Raw genomic sequence first — 23022 nt, forward strand, 5'->3', positions numbered from 1 at the left:
GAAGAGACCTGCTTGGTCCAAGAACCACGAGCAATGGACATTAGACCGGTGGAAATGTGTCCTTTGGAGTCCAAATTGGAGATTTTTTGTTCCAACCGGCGTGTCTTTTTGAGACACGGTGTGGGTGAACGGATGATCTCCGCATGTGTATTTCCCACCGTAAAGCATGGAGGAGGAGGTGTTATGGTGTGGGGGTGCTTTGCTGGTGACACTGTCTGTGATTTATTTAGAATTCAAGGCACACTTAACCAGCATGGCTACCACAGCATTCTGCAGCGATACGCCATCCCATCTGGTTTGGGCTTAGTGGGACTATCATTTGTTTTTCAACAGGACAATGACCCAACACACCTCCAGGCTGTGTAATGGCTATTTTACTAAAATGGAGTGCCTCCACAATCCCCCGACCTCAACCAAATTGAGATGGTTTGGGATGAGTTGGACCGCAGAGTGAAGGAAAAGCAGCCAACAAGTACTCAGCCTATGTGGGAACTCCTTCAACACTGTTCGAAAAGCATTCCAGGTGAAGCTGGTTGAGAGAATGCCAAGAGTGTGCAAAGCTGTCATCAAGGCAAAGGGTGGCTATTTGAAGAATATAAAATATATATTTGCTATTTGTTTAACACTTTTTTGGTTACTACATTATTCCATATGTGTTATTTCATAGTTTTGATGTCTTCACTATTATTCTACAATGTAAAAAATAGTTAAAATAAAGAAAAACCCTTGAATGAGTAGGTGTCGAAACTTTCATCGGTAGTGTATATATATATATCAGATTGCTCAGACACAGATTGCTCTTTGTGCTATTTTCAGTACAATTTTACTTTTTAATTAGGAGTAAATGTTAACTACATTTCAAAGCATTATGACAATTGTAGTATGATTGTTAGTGAATCAAAAAAACATCTAAAGTGTTGATTATGGTCAAGTTCAAATTCAAATTTGGATGACTGCATTCCAGGATGTTACTTTTTGAATACCTTGGTTAATCTTAATGAATTATAAACTATTCACAGCTTCAGTATTTTAAACTCACAAATGTGTTGCATCCAAACGAGACCCACTGTATCTGTTAAGATCTCTGGATTACCTACCACACATACCAATTTGAATACGTTCCAACTTCCCAGACAGATCAATGCAGGTGGAGGTGACAGTCAGGGATGCGAGAGAGAGAGAGACAGAGACAGAGACAGAGACAGAGACAGAGACAGAGACAGAGAGAGATGATATATAACACAGAGGATGTGAGGAGTGACTATCTCTCATCCTCTGGAGCGGCTGATCACAAAACTGTCCTATCACCACATCTAAGCTAGTGACAAATTACAAATGTCTACTCCCCCAGCTGACGCACAAATTGGGCTGCTGCATTATCGGGGACATGGGATTTAATTTAATAAAGTGCCCCACAGCCATTCTGCCTGCCATCATAGGCACCAGGACTGACACCTATGTTACACACCAGGGTCGTGTTCATTAGGCACCAACTGGAAGAAAACTGACTGAAATAGGGAGGGACTACCTGGACTTGTTCAATAAGAAATGCTCATTTTCTGTTGTAAATGTTTAAAAAATGTCTGTTTTGGGCCAACCACCATATATTTTAAAAACACATTTAAAAAAGTACTTAAGCACTGTGGTAATGTCAAAACATAGTGCTCAAGAGAGTGGGGAATGATTTTTCATACAGCATGGTAGGCATTGCTAAGGGGGGCATCTCCCCCCTCACCCATTCTCCCCACCCCCAACATGAATGGAATGGGTAATTACTCACTCTACCTGCCGAAGAAAGACCCACGATTACACACCTCTGTGTGGGAGCAGAATAAAGTGATCTGACTCCCTGATTACTTGGAAGTATAGCGAACAGTATTCTTTACATGTTGAAAATAGGCATAATCAAAAGCTGCCATTTGTGGAGAAAGATCAGCTGAGCAGTGTGTGTGTGTGTGTGTATGTCATTTCGAGGGAATATTGCGACGTTGGCACGGACAGGGGTGATTAACTGAACATTGAAAGAGCATTACATAAATAACGAGTGGTCTCTTCTTCCTGTAGGGATGGAGCTGTATGATGCTTCGTTGAGGAAATTGAGGGTGTGGATCATCATTCTCCACAATGATCCCCCCTCTCTTGCCCCCCAGCACCCAGTGGCAAAAAAAGACATGGGGATCCGAGCAACTGGGTGAGAGGAAGAGGAAAACATGGGCTCCAGCAGCCCATTAATGAGTCATCAATCAGGCCAATATGAATCATCTCTACAGGACCATTAGTGCAAAGTGTTACCAACATCATCAATTTCCATTAGCAAGTAGCAGCAGCAGACCCCATCTCCTTACCAGCGAGGTGAAGATGTAGGTGTAGTAGACGGACAGCATGCCCAGCTCAGACGCCTGGAAGAAAGACAGAGAGAGATGAGGGGGGAGAGAGAGGGAAAGAAAGAGATAGGAATATATATTGAGAAGCTGATATACACTTAGTCTACAAAACATTAGGAACACCTTCCTAATATTGAGTTGCACCCCCTTTAGCCCTCAGAACAGCCTCAATTTGTCGGGACATGGACTACAAGGTGTCGAAAGCATTCCACAGGGATGCTGGCCCATGTTGACTCCAATGCTTCTCACAGTTGTGTGAAGTTGGCTGGATGTCTTTTGGGTGGTGGACCATTCTTGATACACACGGGAAACTGTTGAGCGTGAAAAACCCAGCAGCGTTGCAGTTCTTGACACAAACCGGTGCGCCTGGCACCTAATACCATACACCATTCAAAGGCACTTTGGCACACATACACCATGTCTCAATTGTCTCAAGGCTTAAAAATCCTTCTTTAACCTGTCTCCTCCCCTTCATCTACACTGATTGAAGTGGATTTAACAAGTGACATCAATAAGGGATCATAGCTTTCACCTGGAATCACCTGGTCAGTCTATGTCATGGAAAGCGCAGGTGTTCTGAATGTTTTGTATACTCAGCGTATATACAGTGCATTCGGAAAGTATTCAGACCCCTTGACTTTTTCCACATTTTGTTACATTACAGCCTTATCCTAAAATGTATTCAATATATTTTTTCCCTCATCAATCTATACACAATACCCCATGATGACAAAGCAAAAACAGATTGTTTGCACATTTTCCATTGATCATCCTTGAGATGTTTCTCCACTTGTGGTAAGTTCAATTGATTTGACATGATTTGGAAAAAAACTGAAATATCACATTTACAGCCTTGAGTCTTCTTGGGTATGACACTACATGCTTGGCACACCTGTATTTGGGGAGCTTCTCCCATTCTTCTCTGCAGATCCTCTCAAGCTCTGTCAGGTTGGATGGAGAGCATCACTGCACAGCTATTTTCAGGTCTCTCCAGATATGTTAGATCGGGTTCAAGTCCGGCCTCTGGCTGGTCAACTCAAGGACATTCAGAGACTTGTCTCGAAGCCACTCCTGCGTTGTATTGGCTGTGTGCTTACGGTCGTTGTCCTGTTGGAAGGTGAACCTTTGCCCCAGTCTGAGGTCATGAGCACTCTGGAGTAGATTTTTATCAAGGATCTCTCTGTACTTTGCTCCGTTCATCTTTCCCTCTATCCTGACTAGCCTCCCAGTCCCTGCCACTGAAAAACATCCCCACAGCATGATGCTGCCACCACCATGCTTCACCGTAGGGATGGTGCCAGGTTTCCTCCAGATGTGACGCTTGGCATTCAGGCCAAAGAGTTCAATCTTGGTTTCATCAGACCAGATAATCTTTTTTTTCATGGTTTTCGTCTGGACACTCTACAATAAAGGTCTGATTGGTGGAATGATGCAGAGATGGTTGTCCTTCTGGAAGGTTCTCCCATCTCCACAGAGGAACTCTGGAGTGACCATCGGGTTCTTGGTCACCTCCCTGACCAAGGCCCTTCACCCCCGATTGCTCAGTTTGGCTGGGCGGCCAGCTCTAGGAAGAGTCTTGGTGGTTCCAAACGTCTTCCATTTAAGAATGATGGGGCTCACTGTGTTCTTGGGGACCTTCAATGCTGCAGATATTTTTTAGTTCCCTTCCCCAGATCTGTGCCTCAACACAATCCTGTCTCGGAGCTCTACGGACAATTCCTTCGACCTCATGGCTTGGTTTTTGCTCTGACTGTGGGACCTTATATAGACAGGTCTGTGCCTTTCCAAATCATGTCCAATCAATGAATTTACCACAGGTGGACTCCAATCAAGTTGTAGAAACATCTCATTGATGATCAATGGAAACAGGATGCACCTGAGCTCAATTTCGAGTCTTATAGCAAAGGGTCTGAATATATCTGTGTAAATAAGGTATTTCAGTTTTTTATTTAAAAAATTCTAAAAGCCTGTTTTTGCTTTGTAATTATGGGGTATTGTGTGTAGATTGATGAAGATTTTTTTTATTCAATCCATTTTAGAATAAGGCTGTAACGTAACAAAATGTGGAAAAAGGGAAAGAGAAAGAAGGGTTGGAGAGAGAGATAAAGAGAGAGAGAAAAGTGAGACAGGTCAGAGATTCTCTGCAGTCTCCTGCTCGATTACACAGCGGGAGATCAAATCCACCCACTTCTTGATAAGACATGACATATTCTTATCTAATGACGGTCTCTCTTTGGAGCAATTAATAATACGATATTTTAGTATGCTGCTCAATACTTTAGGATTTGATTTAATCAAAGCCTCAGCAGCAAGCACTGGTTGTGAAGGACAAGGTGAACTTTCTAGAGTTTAGTTTCTTTTAGCATATTTGTTTTGGTATAGTGTTCCACCCAATTCGTTGAATGTTTCAACCAATGTGAACTGTGGAAAAAGGTGCAACACAAAGCTTTTTAAAAACATGTTTTCCAATCAGCCTAGTCTGACTTACATCTGAAATACATCAGAAAAGAAAAACCATATTTCATAGAGTACAGTATATCAAGGGAAACTGTTCAACAAGGCTTGACTCCTGGATCTCATTCAATGGAAGTTACAGTAGGTCTCTGTTCAACCACCCACACACATTTCACCTAAGATATTCTCAGCCAGGTCACCTGTGATACAAGTCAGTATTCGATGTCCATCCATGTCTGAGGATGTCAGGAGATGTGGACGGGGATGGTGGATGGGCGTCTTGCATCTGCCTCTTATTCCAAAGGGTGCATGTTCGAATCCAGCAATAGAAAGTTGTTTTTGATATTTTTGGTTTTAAGCCTATCCAAAACCTTAACCCTTACCTTAACCATTCAGAGTTAATGCCTAACCTTAAGAATTTTGAGTTAATTTCTGAACTTAACCCGAACACTTCGAAAATTGACATTTGGAAACATGGTTGAACGTCTAATTCTGATGTAGGACTGTGAGAGCTTGTTGGATTCTCTACCTGTACCTCAGGGGTACAAAGAGCCGCAGGTTCCAGTTCCCAAGAGCTGCAGGTTCTTCTGGCATGAAAATTGATTTATCCAAAGAGGCCTTACAGCAAAAACCAATATGATTCAAACAGGTAGATGTTTGTGGCGAAATAATCCCAAACAATGTGTTCCCCAAAAGGGGGATAGCAAACACATAAACAAATAAATGATATGCTTAGTCATTCCTTTCCTCCTTTAATAAAGCCAGCAGTTTTACCAACAATGTCTCTTTATAATAAGTTAATCAGGAAAGATTATGCACAAATACTAGCTAGTGAAGATAGCAAGAACAAGGTGAGAGGGGCGTAACTTTCCCAGAATGAGATACAGCCTTGGTCTCCAAGGAAACAGAGGCTAGATAGAGATGTTTTCAATAACATGTGACAGTCACAGTATTTTAAAATAACGATCTCTGAACAGTATTTCTGTGTGTTTGTTTTAAATTGTTCTCTGATAAATAAATAAAATCCTTATTTCCTACAAGAAAACAATTACATTCTATCTACAGGTCATGGGTTATTATAGGTCAAGTAGTCAAGCGACGGGATGACGTTTTTTGTGTCTTGATTTGTGAGAAGATACAGGGGCGATTAAAATTATTTTCCCCCTTTCTGATTTTCTCTATTTTTGCATATTTTTGATACTGAAGGTTATCAGATCTTCAACCAAAACCTAATATTAGATAAAGGGAACCTGAGTTTACAAACTGTATTTATTTAATTAACAAAGTTATGCAACACCCAATCCCCCTGTGTGAAAAAGTAATTGCCCCCTTACACTCAATAACTGGTTGTGTCACCTTTAGCTGCAATGACTGCAACCAAATGCTTCCTGTAGTTGTTGATCAGTCTCTTACATTGCTGTGGATGAATTTAAGCCCACTCTTGCATGCAGAACTGCTTTAACTCAGCACAACCAGTTATTGAGTGTAAGGGGGCAATAACTTTTTCACACAGGGGCATTGGGTGTTGCATAACTTTGTTGATTAAATAAATGAAAAAAGTATTTAGTTGTTGTGTTATTTGTTCACTCAGGTTCCCTTTATGGAATATTAGGTTTTGGTTGAAGATCTGATAACATTCAGTATCAACAATATGCAAAAGTAGAGAAAATTAGAAAGGAGGCAAATACTTTTTCACAGCACTGTGTATGTGATCACGTCCATGACACTGAGTCATTATCTTTTGATTCTATGGTTGTTATTATTTTAATAGTTGCTAATAAGAGGAAACCCACCACCTGATACGTTATTTGCTAGTTTGTTAACATTTGTATCAGATTGTCAGGTCAATGTAAGTCAAATTACAGCATTTAGTGGAGAAGGACACTGCACTGCAAAATGCACTTTGTTCTAAGTCTTGATCTTGAAGTGTTGAGAATGACAGCCAATAGGACAACATATGGCAGAGTTTACCAGCTTTTGTAACAGCTTTTTAAGTTTACCAGCTTTTTAATCACATTTAAAATGTATTTAAACTTGCAGTACAGGTCAGTACACCAAGTCTACAAATATAAATAATGGCTGGCACAAATCCAACCTTCAGCTTTCTGTTATTCTTATAGCCCCTGGTTTTTGTTTTGGGGCGTATAGTTTGTTTTGGGGCATATAGTTTGTTTTGGGGCGTATAGTTATTGCACAACCCATGCTGAGCACAATATCTGAGCAAATCCAACCGCAGCCTTGTATAGTAGGACAACATGGGGGGCTGAGATATCGAGATTACATTCAGTGATGCTAAAGCTGAAGCCTCACAAACGGTGTATTTAACTATTGTAGTGTTAAATGTAACACTTTCACAGAGCATATATGAGTCCCACTGATCCAGTGTTAAATTAACACTTTTGAGAGTATTGAAAGAAATCCCACTGTCTTCAGTGGAAGAAGTCGACCTCTGGCTGACCAGCATTCTAACGAAAGATGTAAACATCCAGAAACAAAGAGGATAGAATGTCCTGCGGGAAGATAATATGGGTCCCTGCATAAGCGTAGACTCTTTTCTACAAAGTTCTTACAGTTGACCATGTAATTAAATACTCAGTGTAGCAAAAAATGTTGGCAAACATAATTTATTTGCTTGGCCAACATCCTCTCCTCATGAGCGGGCTGCGTGCCAACAAACTATCCACAGAAAAGGAGGAGTAGAAGACAGAGGAATGATAATAGAGGATGGAGCGACTGTAGGACAGAGGCGTAGATATAGAAATAAATCCCAGCTCCTGTGTGTTGTTACTCTCTGCCCCCGAGTTGCCATGGCGACAGGATGCCTGGCAACAGCCATCGGTATCTCTGATTGAGGGAAAGATTGAGACTGAAGAGGAAAGGGGCAGAGAAATAATACAGTAAGAACTGAATATAGAAATATGATAAAATAAAAACTAATCAGGGAGGGAGGGAGGGAGGGAGGGAGTGAGGGAGTGAGTGAGGGAGAGAGCAATACTTTAGAGGGAGAGAAAAAAATGTAGAGAAATATTCATTGGGGCAGGGATTTTAGATTTGCCTGATGACTCACCCTGAATTTAATTTCGCTGCTCTATCGATCACTCAAAATTATGTGATTCATGATTTGTGTAGGCCGGCTCTGGCCCAACCCAAATGGTTTGAATGTGTTTGCATTCGAGAAGTCGCCGGGGAGGGAGCAAATCCAGACTTATTGTGGAGAAAAAACTTTAGTGGGCGTGGCATTTGGCCAGAGCGATGCGGACGGGAACCCAGGCAAATTTTTGCTTGTCTCCTTAGAGGATATTGTGAGGGATTGGCTTTTCCAGTGCCAGTCCTGCTATGGCACTGGCATGCAGTAGGGTTGAATGGCAGAAACCTGGTTGGTTCCCGAGATTTACCGCCCAAAACCACTCCCTTTTCCTGGAATGAATAACTGCGAGAAACCGGTAAATCATTACTTTAAGACATGAAGCTCAGTCAATCTGGAAAATGTCAAGACCTTTGAAAGTTTCTTCAAGTGCAGTTGGAAAAACCATCAAGCGCTATGATGAAACTGCCTCTCATGAGGACCACCACAGGAAAGGAAGACCCAGAGTTACCTCTACTGCAGAGGATAAGTTCAATAGAGTTAACTGCACCTCAGATTGCAGCCCAAATAAATGCTTCACAGAGTTCAAGTAACAGACACATCTCAATATCAACTGTTCAGAGGAGACTGCGTGAATCAGGCCTTCATGGTCGAATGCTGCAAAGAAACCACTACTAAAGGACACCAATAAGAAGATGAGACTTGTTTGGGCCAAGAAACACGAGCAATGTGACATGCTTGGGCCAAGAAAACATGAGCAATGGACATTAAATCTGTCCAAACTTTAGAATTTTTTTTGTGAGATGCAGAGTAGGTGAACGGATGATCTCTGCATGTGTGGTTCCCACCGTGAAGCATGGAGGAGGAGGTGTGATGGTGTGGGGGTGCTTTGCTTGTGACACTGTCAGTGATTCATTTAGAATTCAAGGCACACTTAACCAGCATGGCTACCACAGCATTCTGCAGCAATACGCCATCCCATCTGGTTTGCACTTAGTGGTAGTATCATTTGTTTTTCAACAGGACAACGACCCAAAACACACCTCCAGGCTGTGTAAGGGCTATTGGACCAAGGAGAGTGATGGAGTGCTGCATCAGATGACCTGGCCTCCACAATCACCCGACCTCAACCCAACTGAGATGGTTTGGGATGAATTGGACCGCAAAGTGAAGGAAAAGCAGCCAACAAGTGCTCAGCATATGTGGGAACTGCTTCAAGACTGTTGGAAAAGCATTCCTCATGAAGCTGGTTGAGAGAATACCAAGAGTGTGCAAAGTTGTCATCAAGGTAAAGGGTGACTACTTTGAAGAATCTCAAATCTCAAATATATTTTGATTTGTTTAACACTTCTTTGGTTACTACATGATTCCACATGTGTTATTTCATAGTTTTGATGTCTTCACTATTATTCTACAATGTAGAAAATAGTAAAAATGAAGAAAAACCCTGGAATGAGTAGGTGTGTCTAAACTTTTGACTGGTAGTGTATATGCGAAACATCTAGAAGCAACAATGGCTCAGCCGCGAAGTGGTAGGCCCCACATGCTCACAGAACGGGACCGACGAGTGATGAAGCGCGTATTGTATGTCGTCGGTTGCAACACTCACTACCGAGTTCCAAACTGCCTCTGTAAGCAACGTCAGCACAATAACTGTTCGTCGGGAGCTTCATGAAATGTGTTTCCATGGCCACACAGAAGCCTAAAATCACCAAGCGTCGGCTGGAATGGTGTAAAGCTTGCTGCCATTGGACTCTAGAGCAGTGGAAATGCGTTCTCTGGCGTAATTAATCATGCTTCACCATCTGGCAGTCCGACGGACTAATCTGGGTTTGGTGGACGCCAGGAGAACACTACCTGCCCGAATGCATTGTGCCAACTGTAAAGTTTGGTGGAGGAGGAATAATGGTCTGGGGCTGTTTTTCATTGGTTCGTGCTAGGCCCCTTAGTTCCAGTGAAAGGAAATCGTAACGCTACGGCATACAATGACATTCTTGACGATTCTGTGCTTCCAACTTTGTGGCAACAGTTTGGGGAAGGTCCATTCCTGTTTCAACATGACAATGCCCCTGTGCACAAAGCAAGGTCCATACAGAAATGGTTTGTCGAGATCAGTGTGGAAGAACTTGATTGGCCTGCACAGAGCACTGACCTCAACCCCATCGAACACCTTTGGGATGAATTGGAACACCGACTTCGAGCCAGGCCTAATCGCCCAACATCAGTGCCCGACCTCACTAATGCTTTTGTGGCTGAATGGAGGCAAGTCCCTGCAGCAATGTTCCAACTTCTAGTGGAAAGCCTTCCCAGAAGAGTGGCGGCTGTTATAGCAGCAAAGTGGGGACCAACTCCATATTAATGCCCATGATTTTGGAATGAGATGTTTGACGAGCAGGTGTCCACATACTTTTGGTCATGTAGTGTATATATATATCCTAGCCTACCTCTTTCAGGTAATACATTCAGTGCAGTATTAGCCATATATTTAGATAATGAATGATGGGTTATGCATAATAAGCTTCTAACTAGCCCCTGTCTCTTGTGCAATTCGCACTCACCTGTGCTCCGCTGGCCTCTCTCCTTAAAAAACGCTCCTTAGCTCTTGGAGTCCCTGCAGGAAAAGCTTGACTAGAATAGCTTGCTGGACATACGTTTTTTTGCATTTCTTATACCAATAGACAATTCAAAGAGGGACGCAAGCTCTTGTTTTCTGAATGTTAAATACAGCAGCCAATAGAACTCACAGGTAGTTTGAAAGAAGAGCGAACGCACGATGGCGGTGGGCTATAGTAGTTATTTATTCAGACCCATAACCATTCAATCTTTGTGAAGAGAAGTGAAAGCTGTCTGCATCTAGTCCTATTCCTATATTATTCAAGCATGTCATTAGAATAATGAAGATAAGGAGAGCGGAACTTATTTCATTTAACTGTTGAAAGCGAGGAAGGAATGAGGCAACAATAGAGAGAGAAAGAAGAGGTAGGCTAATAACATTAGGGAAAATATAAAAGCCTGTTTTGGATTTGTCATTATGGGGTATTGTGTGTAGATTGATGAGGGGGAAAAAAACAATTTAATCAATTTTAGAATAAGGCTGAAATGTGTAAAAACTCAAGGGGTCTGAATACCTTCGAATGCACTGTATACGCGTTTGCCTACTAATTATACAAATAGGCCCTATTATATTTCAAAATTAAAATCAAATTCGCTAGCCTATGCTTGTAACTTTGTAGGCTGCATGTGCTGCACCAGAATCACGTTCTCTCAATTTTATCATGTTTTGAACGATGTGCGTAATTCCAGTCCATATAATACAGTATAATACAATACGGTACAGTAATACAGTTCACACTCAAAATGATTAGCCTACTGGAGCTTGTTTCATTTATTTACCCAAGAGAGCATATAGCTAGTTACCTATGGGTTTTATGTTTTTCTGTCGTGCGTAAATGCAGTAGCCTATATATCATATATGTATTGGATAACGACACAATCATTTGGGCTTGGGCTCATAAAATGTCTTTAATGTATGGCTCATCAGGCTCAGGTAACATCAGGCTTGAATTTTCGGGAGAAAAGTGATTCATTCTCTGGATGGAACATTTGTAAAATACTGGGAAAATATTCAACTCTAGAATGCACCCTTAGCCAGTGCTCAATTGCTATCTCTCTCGGTCTCTGTCTCTGTCTCGCTGTCGCTCTGTCTGTCTCTCTGTCTGTCTCTTTGTTCGTCTCTCTGTCTCTCTCTCTCCATTTCCCTTTAGTCATTGTCTCCTTCACTGCAGCCATGCATTCAATCTCTATGTTTTAATTACGACATGGCCATATGCTGCAAGCTGCCTTTCACCTGTGTTTCTGTCACCTTTTAGATCTAATCTTAGCTCTTTAAAATGGATAGCAGGAGTCTTGTCCTATCACCCAAATTATTAACATCATGTTGGTGTCGGAAGAACTCTGCAAAGCTACAGAGTATTCTATTTTGTTGCTTTAATTGCTAACTTCTCTGTTCACTTCAGGTATGGTTGTTATTAGTGGAAACAGACATCATTGAAAGGTCATATTGACAGTTTACTGCAAAGAATAGTCTCATCTGATATGAATGTCCAATTAGATCTTATTATGTTTGTCAGACTAGCTCTTCACAACTGAGAGGATGTAGCTTAGTGGTAGAGTGAATGCTTTGCATGTATGAGGCCCCAGGATCAATCCCTGGCATCTCCATGGAGCTGCCAATCTCAGCTGGCAATTTCACGGGGCAACAGGTAGCCTAGCGGTTAGAGCACTGGGCCAGTAACTGAAAGGTTGCTAGTTCTAATCCCTGAGCTGACATGATGAGAAATCTATCGATGTGCCCTTGAGCAAGGCATTTAACCCTACTTGCTTCAGGGTCGCTGTTGATAATGGCAGACCCTGGCTGTGTCCCCACTCTCTCAGGGAGAGTTGGGTTATGCAAAAAAACACATTATTAATACACGTGTGAAATAGGACAAATATAAGCACCCACCAAATTATTATTTGATTTATAAACACACAATATATAACTTGATGAGTGCCTTCAATAGAAAGCATAAATAGTTCAAAAAGAGTTCATCATTCCATGATTGAAAAATAGGTTATTTTATCAACAAAGAAAGTCGTTGCTACCAACAGAAAGGGAAAAGAAAAGAAAAATAGTAATAAACCTTGGCTCTTCTATTTTCTTTATACTCAAACAATATTAATGGGTGTTTGTGATGTTTTGGATTGTATATATTATAAAGATCAACCATTTAAGGATGCAGGGTTGCTTCTTTTCATAGTCGTTCTGATCTTACAAAAATGAATCAGATGAATGTACTTCTCAATTATTAATGAATGATCACAGAACAGAACATGATTTACATCTCACGCCTGTCACTTGAAGTAAAATGATTTGTCTGACTAGACCTTTTTCTAAAAAAAGCAAATTACATTGTTTTTAATTTCTCTATATTTCCCATCTCTAGCATTGGTTTTATTTTCTCAATATTTCCCATCTCTCCTGCTACTCTTCGGTACGCTAGTGGTTTAAGTGCTAAGCCCAAGGGCACAACCTCCTCTAGTTGAATTTGCATACCACTCTAGTCTCCAAATATGGAGTTACATATCTTCCATGGTTTATTCATGGTAGTATGCCTATGTACAGGAGACCAGATCGGTGAAGGATGTTTCATGTTAACCTTCATTCAGTCCAACGCTCATTCACCAGTAAGTGATTCAGCCTGTAGCTTGTTCAATTATTTTCAATATCAACCTTGATCCTGAACTTTATCATGGCATCGACATTTAGATCTTACATTTGTTTTATCATCATCAGCTACTGCTGAGATGTCTAAGAACATCGGGAAAGAGCTCACTGTAAATCGTTATGACAGACAGACTCACCCTTTCCAAAATTATGTGGGACATTGTTGCGTTAGCGTCCACAATGATGGTGGCAGTCTTATCATCGCGGATCTCCTTGAGAAGGGGTGTGGGATCCTGGCTGTCATCCAGCATGCGAACCGATAGGGTCTCCTTGGAGATGAGAAACTGGCGTAGCAGTCTCTCCAGATTTAATAAGCCTGTGGGGACAGGGACGAAGACAGTGATATTATTATGAGCAGGTATACAGTTAATCTCCTAAGGGTAATCTGTAATGAATTTCTGGGTATTAAAGTCACATTTCTGAGAACTAGCACTGACAGTCAAAAAGTACAAAAAAAGGTCAATTGAATTAGTAAAAAAATACAAAGACATTATTTTGTGTGAGAAACACCATATTCATAAAAAGAACAGTGAATCGCTATTTTTAGCCTGTCTCTGACGAGACGTGACAATGTTTTGTTTTCGCTCGATAAACAAAAAGTCCCTTTTTATGCCTTGTTTGTCAATAACACGGTCATTAAAATCCTTCCCACCTAAAATAATTTAACTGATGACCTGTAATAACGGCTAATTATAAAGTCATTAATTGCTAGGTGATATAAGACCACCTCCAGCATTTAGTTCCCAGAACCGCTTTAAAGAGATTGGATATGGGTTAATTATAAGTGAGGTAATGAATATGTTTCCAGTGGCACTTTACTGAAACTTGTAATACAATTACAATACAACGGATACCAAGCCTTAATCATAGTAGAAAAAGTCATTTTGATATAATCCCTTTGCTGTGGGTTTTTCCCGCTTTAGTTATGTTATATGTTTCCAGTGGCACTTCACTGAAACTATACATTCATAGGAGTCAAGACATACAGTATATTAGAATACAACTGAGACCAGCATGGATCATAGTAGAAATGTACATATAATCAGTGTTTTCTTCCTTTGGTTACATGCAGTAGCAGCAGCAGCTGTTCCTAAGGCACTACGTGTTCCAACTCATTGAATCCTAATGCCTTTAACGGTTTGTCTCTCCTAGAAACACAAATCATCAGCAATGATGCCTGTCTGCTCCGAGACTGTCAGCTCTGTTACCTGTTGAGTTACTCAGCATATCTGTGATGAGGCTTAAAAACCTGCTCAATCTCCATTGCCTGCTTGCATGGCATCACATGCCAATTTCACATGTAGTACATTACATTAGACAGCACACTACGCTGCTCAGTGTTCACAGCAGGAGTTTCCCCTCCTGTCATACCCTTACGTTCAACCAGTGGGAAAGAAATCTCAGGAGAGACCTGTTTAGTGTCTAGGCTGTGCATGATTCAAAGCAACAGAAATAAAATGGTGTATGTACTTTTCCATTTCACAATCTCTTTTGTGGCCCTGACCTTTGTCACATCTATTCTGGCAGCCATGTCGCTTCACGTTGAACCCATGCTAATCAAAAAGAACATCATTATGCTAAAACAGGGAGGCACTGTTTCTCGGTTAGCCGTGAAAAAGGGAGACCGTTGAAGGTTAGAGACGTGTGAAGTCTGTTTTCTTGGTTTAGGCTGTGCTGCTGCTCCCTGCAGCAGTTGGTGTCTGATGCTGCCATGTGGTGTGCCTCATTGGCATGGGCCACACATACTGTAGCACTGCCTGATGCTGCCTCTCAGGCAGACAGATAAAGGTAGGGCCTGCCACTCAGTCTGGGCAGCCAGTCATTTCCCCCTTTCACAGGCCGTCACATTTCACTGGGCTCTCACAAAGCCCCCACTCTCATTTACCTTCCTGCACTCAGTGCCTCTATGCAAATACACTGCTCAGACAGGACCAATCCCAGGTTCATGCCAGTGTCAACACAGCACCCAACTGGCTGCACCCTAGTCTGTTGGACTGGGCTGCTGGACTCCTGCTGTCCGGGAACCCTGTACTGTACAACCAAATGGGTGCAGTCTGCAGAATTTCATGGCATTTCACAGTACAAGATAGATATACTTTTTAAACAGGCCGAACCTGAATAACCATGATAAATCGGGTGATTTAATCGATTGATGGGCGAATGGAAGAGAGTTAAATTGCTTAAATGTAGTTTTCCCTCCAGACCTGCAGCATTCGTTAACTGGAGTGCTTGGGATAGGACAGGTGCTAATGTCTAGGCATTCGTAACGTGTCAGTACATGAATATAACCACACAGATCAAAAAGTTGATAGTCTATCACTCTCTCTTATATAAACAGTTCAGCATGTCAGTAGAGCTCGTTAATGGGCACGGACGGGGAGTTTGGGATGTTGTGGGTCTGAGTGATCCTTTCTCATCGTTCCCTGTTGAAAATGAACTTTCTTCCATCTTTCATCCTGGTAGACGAGCAGACAGCCGACCAGGGCTCTCCTCGGCTTTGTTCTCATTAAACACCAAAGCGAGAAAAAATATCAAGAGGAGAAAAAAGCCCCCCCCCCAGCACCACACATCAAAATCCCATTACGCTGTGTATCGCATCAAATTAGTGTCTTCGGTCAGGGGAAAGGAAGGGGAAACGTAGAAGAAAAACCAGGGACAGCCAATGGAGGAAGCTCTCATCCCTCTGTTTAGAGCCTTTGGTGGAACCATCTTATCTCCACAGTTTCCTCACTCACTGCTCTCTTTCAGTAGGGAGGAAGTGCAACAGAACTGACAGCACAGCAACTATTTATTCTGATGGGGACATTTACGGTGGGCTGATGTCTGCTGTTACTGGATCTGTAAATATATTATAATCCGTATTGAAACTTTCTCTAAATGTCATCACGTCGGGAGGATTGCTCAGCTTGATCTCCAGACAACAAACAACAACAAGTCATTGCCGGTACCGGCTAAATCACTTCATCACCCCAGTTAACCGGTCCGTCTTCCCAAAGAGTTTATTGATCCAGCTCTCTCCGGCGACAGAGAGACATTCTTGATCAACTTTAATTACAGATTACTCATTTTCAGAGCAGAGAGTCGGTTCGTTGAGCAAACATATCCTATAATTGTTCCGCTCCAAGGAGACACAAACGTCTACCTTGACAGGTGAAGAAAGCCCAGAACTTGGCATGTGTGTGTGTGTGCCTTTAAAACATTTGGATGAGACTAATTTCTCTCAATAAAAAACATAAGGAGTTGGTTGCTGAGGTGCATGTCATCAGCGAAGTCATTTCAGGTGTTTTACATTCAAAGGGTACTATTTGCTTTACTTCCAGCTCATTCAATTCAGATTATAAAATGCTACGTTAGATGATAGCAGATTCATAACATAAGATTTTGTGTTGACCAGGATGCCCCCTAGTCCCCGCTAGGTTTTGTCTGAGCAAGTCCCCAAGAAGTACAGTGTGGGTGATTTGTCCCCTTCCACCACCCCTGCTGCCCGCCAGCTGACCTCCCATGCACTAACCTCCCTGTTAACAAAGCGCTCCACTCTCCCACACAGTCCTCCTCCACCCCTGTGGCTAGGTTCTCTATGTCCTACTGTACTACTCCATGATTGCGGTGACACACAACCACACAGCCATCGATAGCAGTAGGCAGGTTAGCCAGATTAATGGGTGTCCTTCTTTGCGCTAGCTGTGCCTTTGGGTGGGCTCTCTCTCTCTCTCTCTCTCTCTCTCTCTCTCTCTCTCTCTCTCTCTCTCTCTCTCTCTCTCTCTCTCTCTCTCTCTCTCTCTCTCTCTCCTCTCTCTCTCTCTCTCTCTCTCTCTCTCTCTCTCTCTCTCTCTCTCTCTCTCTCTCTCTCTCTCTCTCTCTCTCTCTCTCTCTCTCTCTCTCTCTCTCTCTCTCTCTCTCTCTCTCTCTCTCTCTCTCTCTCTCTCTCTCTCTCTCTCTCTCTCTCTCTCTCTCTCTCTCTCTCTCTCTCTCTCTCTCTCTCTCTCTCTCAGCCAGGAAGCCAGGGTCAGGCTGGGAAATATTCATGACTCGGCCACGCTTGGCCACGCTCTATTAGGCTGTCACCGGCCGCGCTGATTAATGAGGCCAGCGCCGAGCGTCGTGGGGCCTCTGCCAGCCAGCTAACGCTACCGCGGCTACTGCTACTGCTCCAGCACATTGCCGAGCCCAAGCCGTCACTGGTATTTTACAGTGGCGCTGCAGAAGGGGTCACATGGCAGAGCAATCACTACAACCCCCCGTGTCAATTCCAGACAAACGCTCCCTCCCCCCCACGTACGATTCCAGTAGTAAGGTTAGATTCCCCTCAATCAGCTAAAGTGACTGGCATTCTCCTCACTGACGAGGAAGGGACGGGATGGGCCATGCTCCCCTCAGCAGCCTTACCGATTCCCCCTTAGCCCACACCGACACAGACAGGAGCTCAGACCGAGACATATAAAAAGGAAACCGCCATTATAAAGTTTGAGGTTTCTATCTCACACAGCTTGTAGATGGTGAGATCGCCGCCCTTCATGGATATGTCAATATTTCACAGAAGTTCACAACTCTTGCGAGGCGCAGAACTGTCATGTGTCTGTGGGCTAATTACCAACATCGTTTGATGAGCTCTCCGTTAAACGACAGATTGAAAGCAACACGCTTAAACACCCAGTGGAAAATAACAACTAATTAGTTAGTTTTGACGCTGTCAAGAATCAAAGTCCAGGCAGTTCTGAGTCACTAACGTCTTTAGCCTTTGGTGGGCGTCAAAAAAATTAATCTTTCCTCTTTTATTCCTTGTTATCTCCGTTTCTCGGGTAACACTTCAGTCTAACTGGCTTGGATGGGCACAAACGTTTAACCATTCTTTTCTGAAGTTGGTTGGAACATAAGTGAGGGGTGTGGTTGATGGTGGGCTGGGGGGCTCGTACCAGCTGAGAGCTCCTCTGTTCTAATCGAGAGCTGAAATCCAGTCTGCCACATTTCAATGCCCTAAGCTGATTAAGGGGAAAGTTGGCCTGTAGCAGATGGGGTCAATGTGACTTTGTACGGGTACTTGTAATCACTGATTCATGTACGGAGAAGGGTGGAAACAGACTGGGATTTAATCTTCCATTCTTTCATACTTTTTTTTTGCTTTGTCTTTGACGTCTTTGAGTCTGGCGGTTTGATCATGGATCCATACTGGGTATTTTCATGAATTTCTCTTTTTAAGTTCAGAGATGACATTATCATCTCAGGGAGGGAGGTGTTTGATGATAGGTGTATGCGACATCACACTGGAATAAAAGAGGAAGATGCATTAATGGCCTATGTGAAAAGCAAAGTAATTTGCCTGCATTTTACTAGATTATGATGCATTGTGGGGGGGGAAGAATTATGCAAGAGTAAATGCATTTGGGTTATACATAGGTTTGTGTGTGGGTGTATCCACTGCAGGGTGATTCTGCATCTTCAAAAGGGTGTGTGTGTCAGTGGGATAGCTGTTTGAATGCACTGTATCCCAAGACCACATAGTGTGTGTGTGTGTGTGTGTGTGTGTGTGTGTGTGTGTGTGTGTGTGTGTGTGTGTGTGTGTGTGTGTGTGTGTGTGTGTGTGTGTGTGTGTGTGTGTGTGTGTGTGTATATTAGGGCTGACCCCAATTAGTCGACTGGTCAATTGTTTGGTCGATAGGCTATTGGTCGACCGAGATTTTTTTAGTCTATATATTTGCGCCTATCTCAGTGAACTAATCCATTGCGGAGGCCTAGACTAAAAGCCAATTTATGCTTGATCCAAAAATGTGGTCGGAAGCTCCATATGGATGGTGTGACGCAATTACGGAGCCTCAGGAGGTATGCAGAGGCCAAATCGAGCATCGCCATGCGCCTCCCAAATGTTGTAACAATGTGGAGGGCTCTGTATTAGCTCCGCATTGACATGATTGGTTGACGGTAGGTAGGGGCAATACATCCTGTATAAACACAATGCACAATGGCCAATGCAGACGTCAGAATGACCATGCAGCGCAACGCACTTCTCTCCCCAGAATGCGCTCTCTCCCGCCAATCTGTGCACATTTTTCATTATTTCATTGTCTCAATTGTTTGCGTTTGATTGTTAGTGTATATCACTTCCCCATTACATATATCACCAGTAGCACATTTACCGTTAATTCCTATAATTTCTAATCTTTGTTTGGTTATGATAATTACATTTACATTTTAGTCATTTAGCAGACGCTCTTATCCAGAGCGACTTACAGTTAGTGAGTGCATACATTTTTAATTTAATTTAAACATTTATTTCTGTTAATGCATTCAATTTATTATTATTCCAGTCTTACCATTCTCATTATCGCAGTGGACACATTATTTGCAGAGCGCACAACCTATGCTACACTTGTGAGAAACAAGTTTTGGTTTATTTCATTCCATTTACGAGTTTTGTCAATTCAATCTAGTCATTGTCTTTTGTTTTGAGTGCTCCTGTCAATGTTGGGGACCTGATTACACATAGACATACAGTGCATTCGGAAAGTATTCAGACCCATTGACTTTTTCCACATTTTGTTACAGCCTTATTCTAAAAAATATTAAATTATTTTTTTCCCTCATCAATCTACACACAATACCCCATAATGACAAAGCCAAAACAGGTTTTTAGAGATTTGTGCACAAAAAAAAAACATATTTACATAAGTATTCAGACCCTTTGCTATGAGACTCGAAATTGAGCTCAGGTGCATCCTGTTTCCATTGATCATCCTTGAGATGTTTCTACAACTTGATTGGAGTCCACCTGTGGTAAATTCAATTGATTGGACATGATTTGGTAAGGCACACACCTGTCTATATAAGGTCCCACAGTTGACAGTGCATGTCAGAGCAAAAACCAAGCCATGAGGTCGAAGGAATTGTCCGTAGAGCTTAGACAGGATTGTGTCGAGGCACAGATCTGGGGAAGGGTACCAAAACATTTCTGCAGCATTGAAGGTCCCCAAGAACACAGTGGCCTCCATCATTCTTAAATAGGAGAAGATTGGAACCACCAAGACTCTTCCTAGAGCTGGCCGCCCGGCCAAACTGAGCAATCGGGGGAGAAGGGCCTTGGTCAGGGAGGTGACCAAGAACCCAATGGTCACTCTGACAAAGATCCAGAGTTCCACTGTGGAGACAGGAGAACCTTCCAGAAGAACAACCATCTCTGCATCACTCCACCAATCAGGCCTTTATGGTAGAGTGGCCAAATGGAAGCCACTCTTCAGTAAAAGGCATATGACAACCCGCTTGGAGTTGACAAAAAGGCACCTAAAGACTCTCAGACCATGAGAAACAAGATTCTCTGCTCTGATGAAACCAAGATTGAACTCTTTGGCCTGAACGCCAATCGTCACATCTGGAGGAAACCTGGCACCATCCCTACGGTGAAGCATGGTGGTGGCAGCATCATGCTGTGGGGTTGTTTTATAGCAGCAGGGACTGGGAGACTAGTCAGGATTAAGGGAAAAATGAACGGAGCAAAGTACAGAGTGATCCTTGATGAAAACCTGCTCCCGAGCGCTCAGGACCTCAGACCGAGGCGAAGGTTCACCTTCCAACAGGATAACAACCCTAAGCACACAGCCAAGACAACGCAGGAGTGGCTTCAGGACAAGTCTCTGAATGTCCTTGAGTGGCCCATCCAGAGCCCGGACTTGAACCCGATCGAACATCTCTGGAGAGACCTGAAAATAGCTGTGCAGCGACGCTCCCCATCCAAACTGACAGAGCTTGAGAGGATCTGCAGAGAAGAATGGGAGAAACTCCCCAAATACAGGTGTGCCAAGCTTGTAGCATCATACCCAAGAAGACTCAAGGCTGTAATCGCTGCCAAAGGTGCTTCAACAAAGTACTAAGTAAAGGGTCTGAATACTTATGTAAATGTGATATTTCAGTTTTTAGATTAAGGCTGTAATGTAACAAAATGTGGAAATATTCAAGGGGTCTGAATAATGCACAGGCCAGGTAGCAGGCCTATTGGCTACCTGGCCTGTCCGTAAATGTAGGCCTATAAATGTGCCCATTTGGGGATCTGATACTATTTCTGATTGGCTTAATGCACCACCACTAATGAGCTGTGGAGCTTCTCAATGTAATGTTTTCTTCACCTCAAACAGCCTGTTTTTACATCCATTGAGAATTACAATAGTTCCTCAATGTATTTGAGAAATCTTTCCAGCGCTCTCCCTTTCGATAACCACTCAGCTTGAAAGAGAAAAATGTAATGCTCTGATCCAGTGGAAACGTCATAAAATAGGCCTACCTGATTACTTCTTATCAGTGCTTGACTTGGACTGAAATAGGTTCCGGTACTCATTTTGGGTGCTGGTACTGTTTATATTTAGGTGCAGGAGCTCCACAATACTTTTGAGCTAATATTCTATAAGAGGAACAGGACCTCAAGCAGTAGAACATTTGAGGTGCCGTACAAGTCAACCACTGTTTCTTATCCATTGCGCAAATAGCCTACAGCTGTGGAAACCAGAATATTTATACAAGTTTGCTAGCACAAGCTTCAGGCCAGACCCAAGTTAATAGATTATACAATGTTTTAAGTTCATTGCAGACAGGCCATGCGTAGCCAATATGATTTTTAGGATATTTATTTTTCAGGATATTTTCTACCTGCAGGCTGCAATGTTTTTATTTGATGGCTTTATGTAGGCTATTTTTACATAGTTGGCAATGGCAATAGAAGTTACTTTTTAGGTTTGTATCGTTTTCATTTAGACTTCGATAGAATTTTGATTAACCACATTAAATTAATTTAAGATATGAAGACGTTATTAAATGAAACTGTTCCACGAAAATGTGCATATGAAAACCATAACTGATCGGTAGAAATGGTAAGATAAATTGGCATTCCACATGAAAAAGGTTGCCGACTACTCGTCTAGCCTATTACCGGCAACTTCAGGAGAGTAATGGCAGTTTCTGCGAAAGCCAGCAGGAGCGGTAGGAGAATGGTTGGGTCAGGTTAAGGATTTTTTCTTCTGATTATCTAGATCTCTGGCTCCCTCTTGAGTAATTTGTGCCTTATTTCATCAAATAGTAAGCTTAAAGCATCAGACAAGCTCAATGCATATAGTTGATTTTATTAAAATACATAGGGTGTGTCTATATTTGGAAAAATACACCTTTAAAAATGTTGACCAATCGATTGGTTGAAAGAACAGACGACTTTCGGTCTATCAAGATTTTCTTTAGTCGGGGACAGCCCTAGTGCATATGCACATGCAGAAATGTGCATCCTTGTGTACGAGCCCACGTATGTTCACATGCAAATGGAATGTGTGTATATGGTACAAACGGCAACAAAGAACTAGTGGTGCGTGACCCACTCACAGTCGGCCTGGGCACAGATGAGGCAGGCTGTGGTGCTGTTGAAAAAGGTGAGCAGGCCAGCCACGGCCAGGCTGATGTCTGTGTTGGTGGGGCGCAGGTCCAGGGTGGTGAAGCGGGGGAACTGAACCTTCAGAATGTCCTCAGGGGCCACTTTCACATAGGGCACCTATACAGAGAGAGAGAGAGAGAGAGAGAGAGAGAGAGAGAGAGAGAGAGAGAGAGAGAGAGAGAGAGAGAGAGAGAGAGAGAGAGAGAGAGAGAGAGAGAGAGAGAGAGAGAGAGAGAGAGAGAGAGAGAGAGAGAGAGAGAGAGAAGAAGAGTGTTCAGGACGAATAATTAAAGTAACAAAGACATGTCTACAAAGAGATCAGGAGTTTTTGATGCACCATTAACTCTTGTTATATGTGAATATGGTGTCAACAAACAGCATAATTCTGACAAAACCAAAGCGTTGCAAGAGGAGATGTTCGTAACACTGTTTGTTT

General features: G+C 42.6%; 1 protein-coding gene across 1 annotated transcript in view; it reads right to left on the reverse strand.

Moving 5' to 3' along the window:
- Window positions 1–23022, reverse strand: part of LOC121568438 (glutamate receptor ionotropic, kainate 4-like) — a 180740-nt gene that overhangs the window by 110341 nt on the left and 47377 nt on the right. Inside the window, exons 4-6 of the mRNA XM_045220923.1 lie at window positions 22538–22703; window positions 13327–13505; window positions 2346–2399 (exon numbers count right to left, since the gene is read on the reverse strand). Coding sequence (XP_045076858.1) covers window positions 2346–2399; window positions 13327–13505; window positions 22538–22703 — 399 coding nt within the window. The remainder of the gene's footprint in view (window positions 1–2345; window positions 2400–13326; window positions 13506–22537; window positions 22704–23022) is intronic.

Source organism: Coregonus clupeaformis, chromosome 6, assembly GCF_020615455.1.
Source record: "Coregonus clupeaformis isolate EN_2021a chromosome 6, ASM2061545v1, whole genome shotgun sequence".
NCBI lineage: Eukaryota > Metazoa > Chordata > Actinopteri > Salmoniformes > Salmonidae > Coregonus > Coregonus clupeaformis.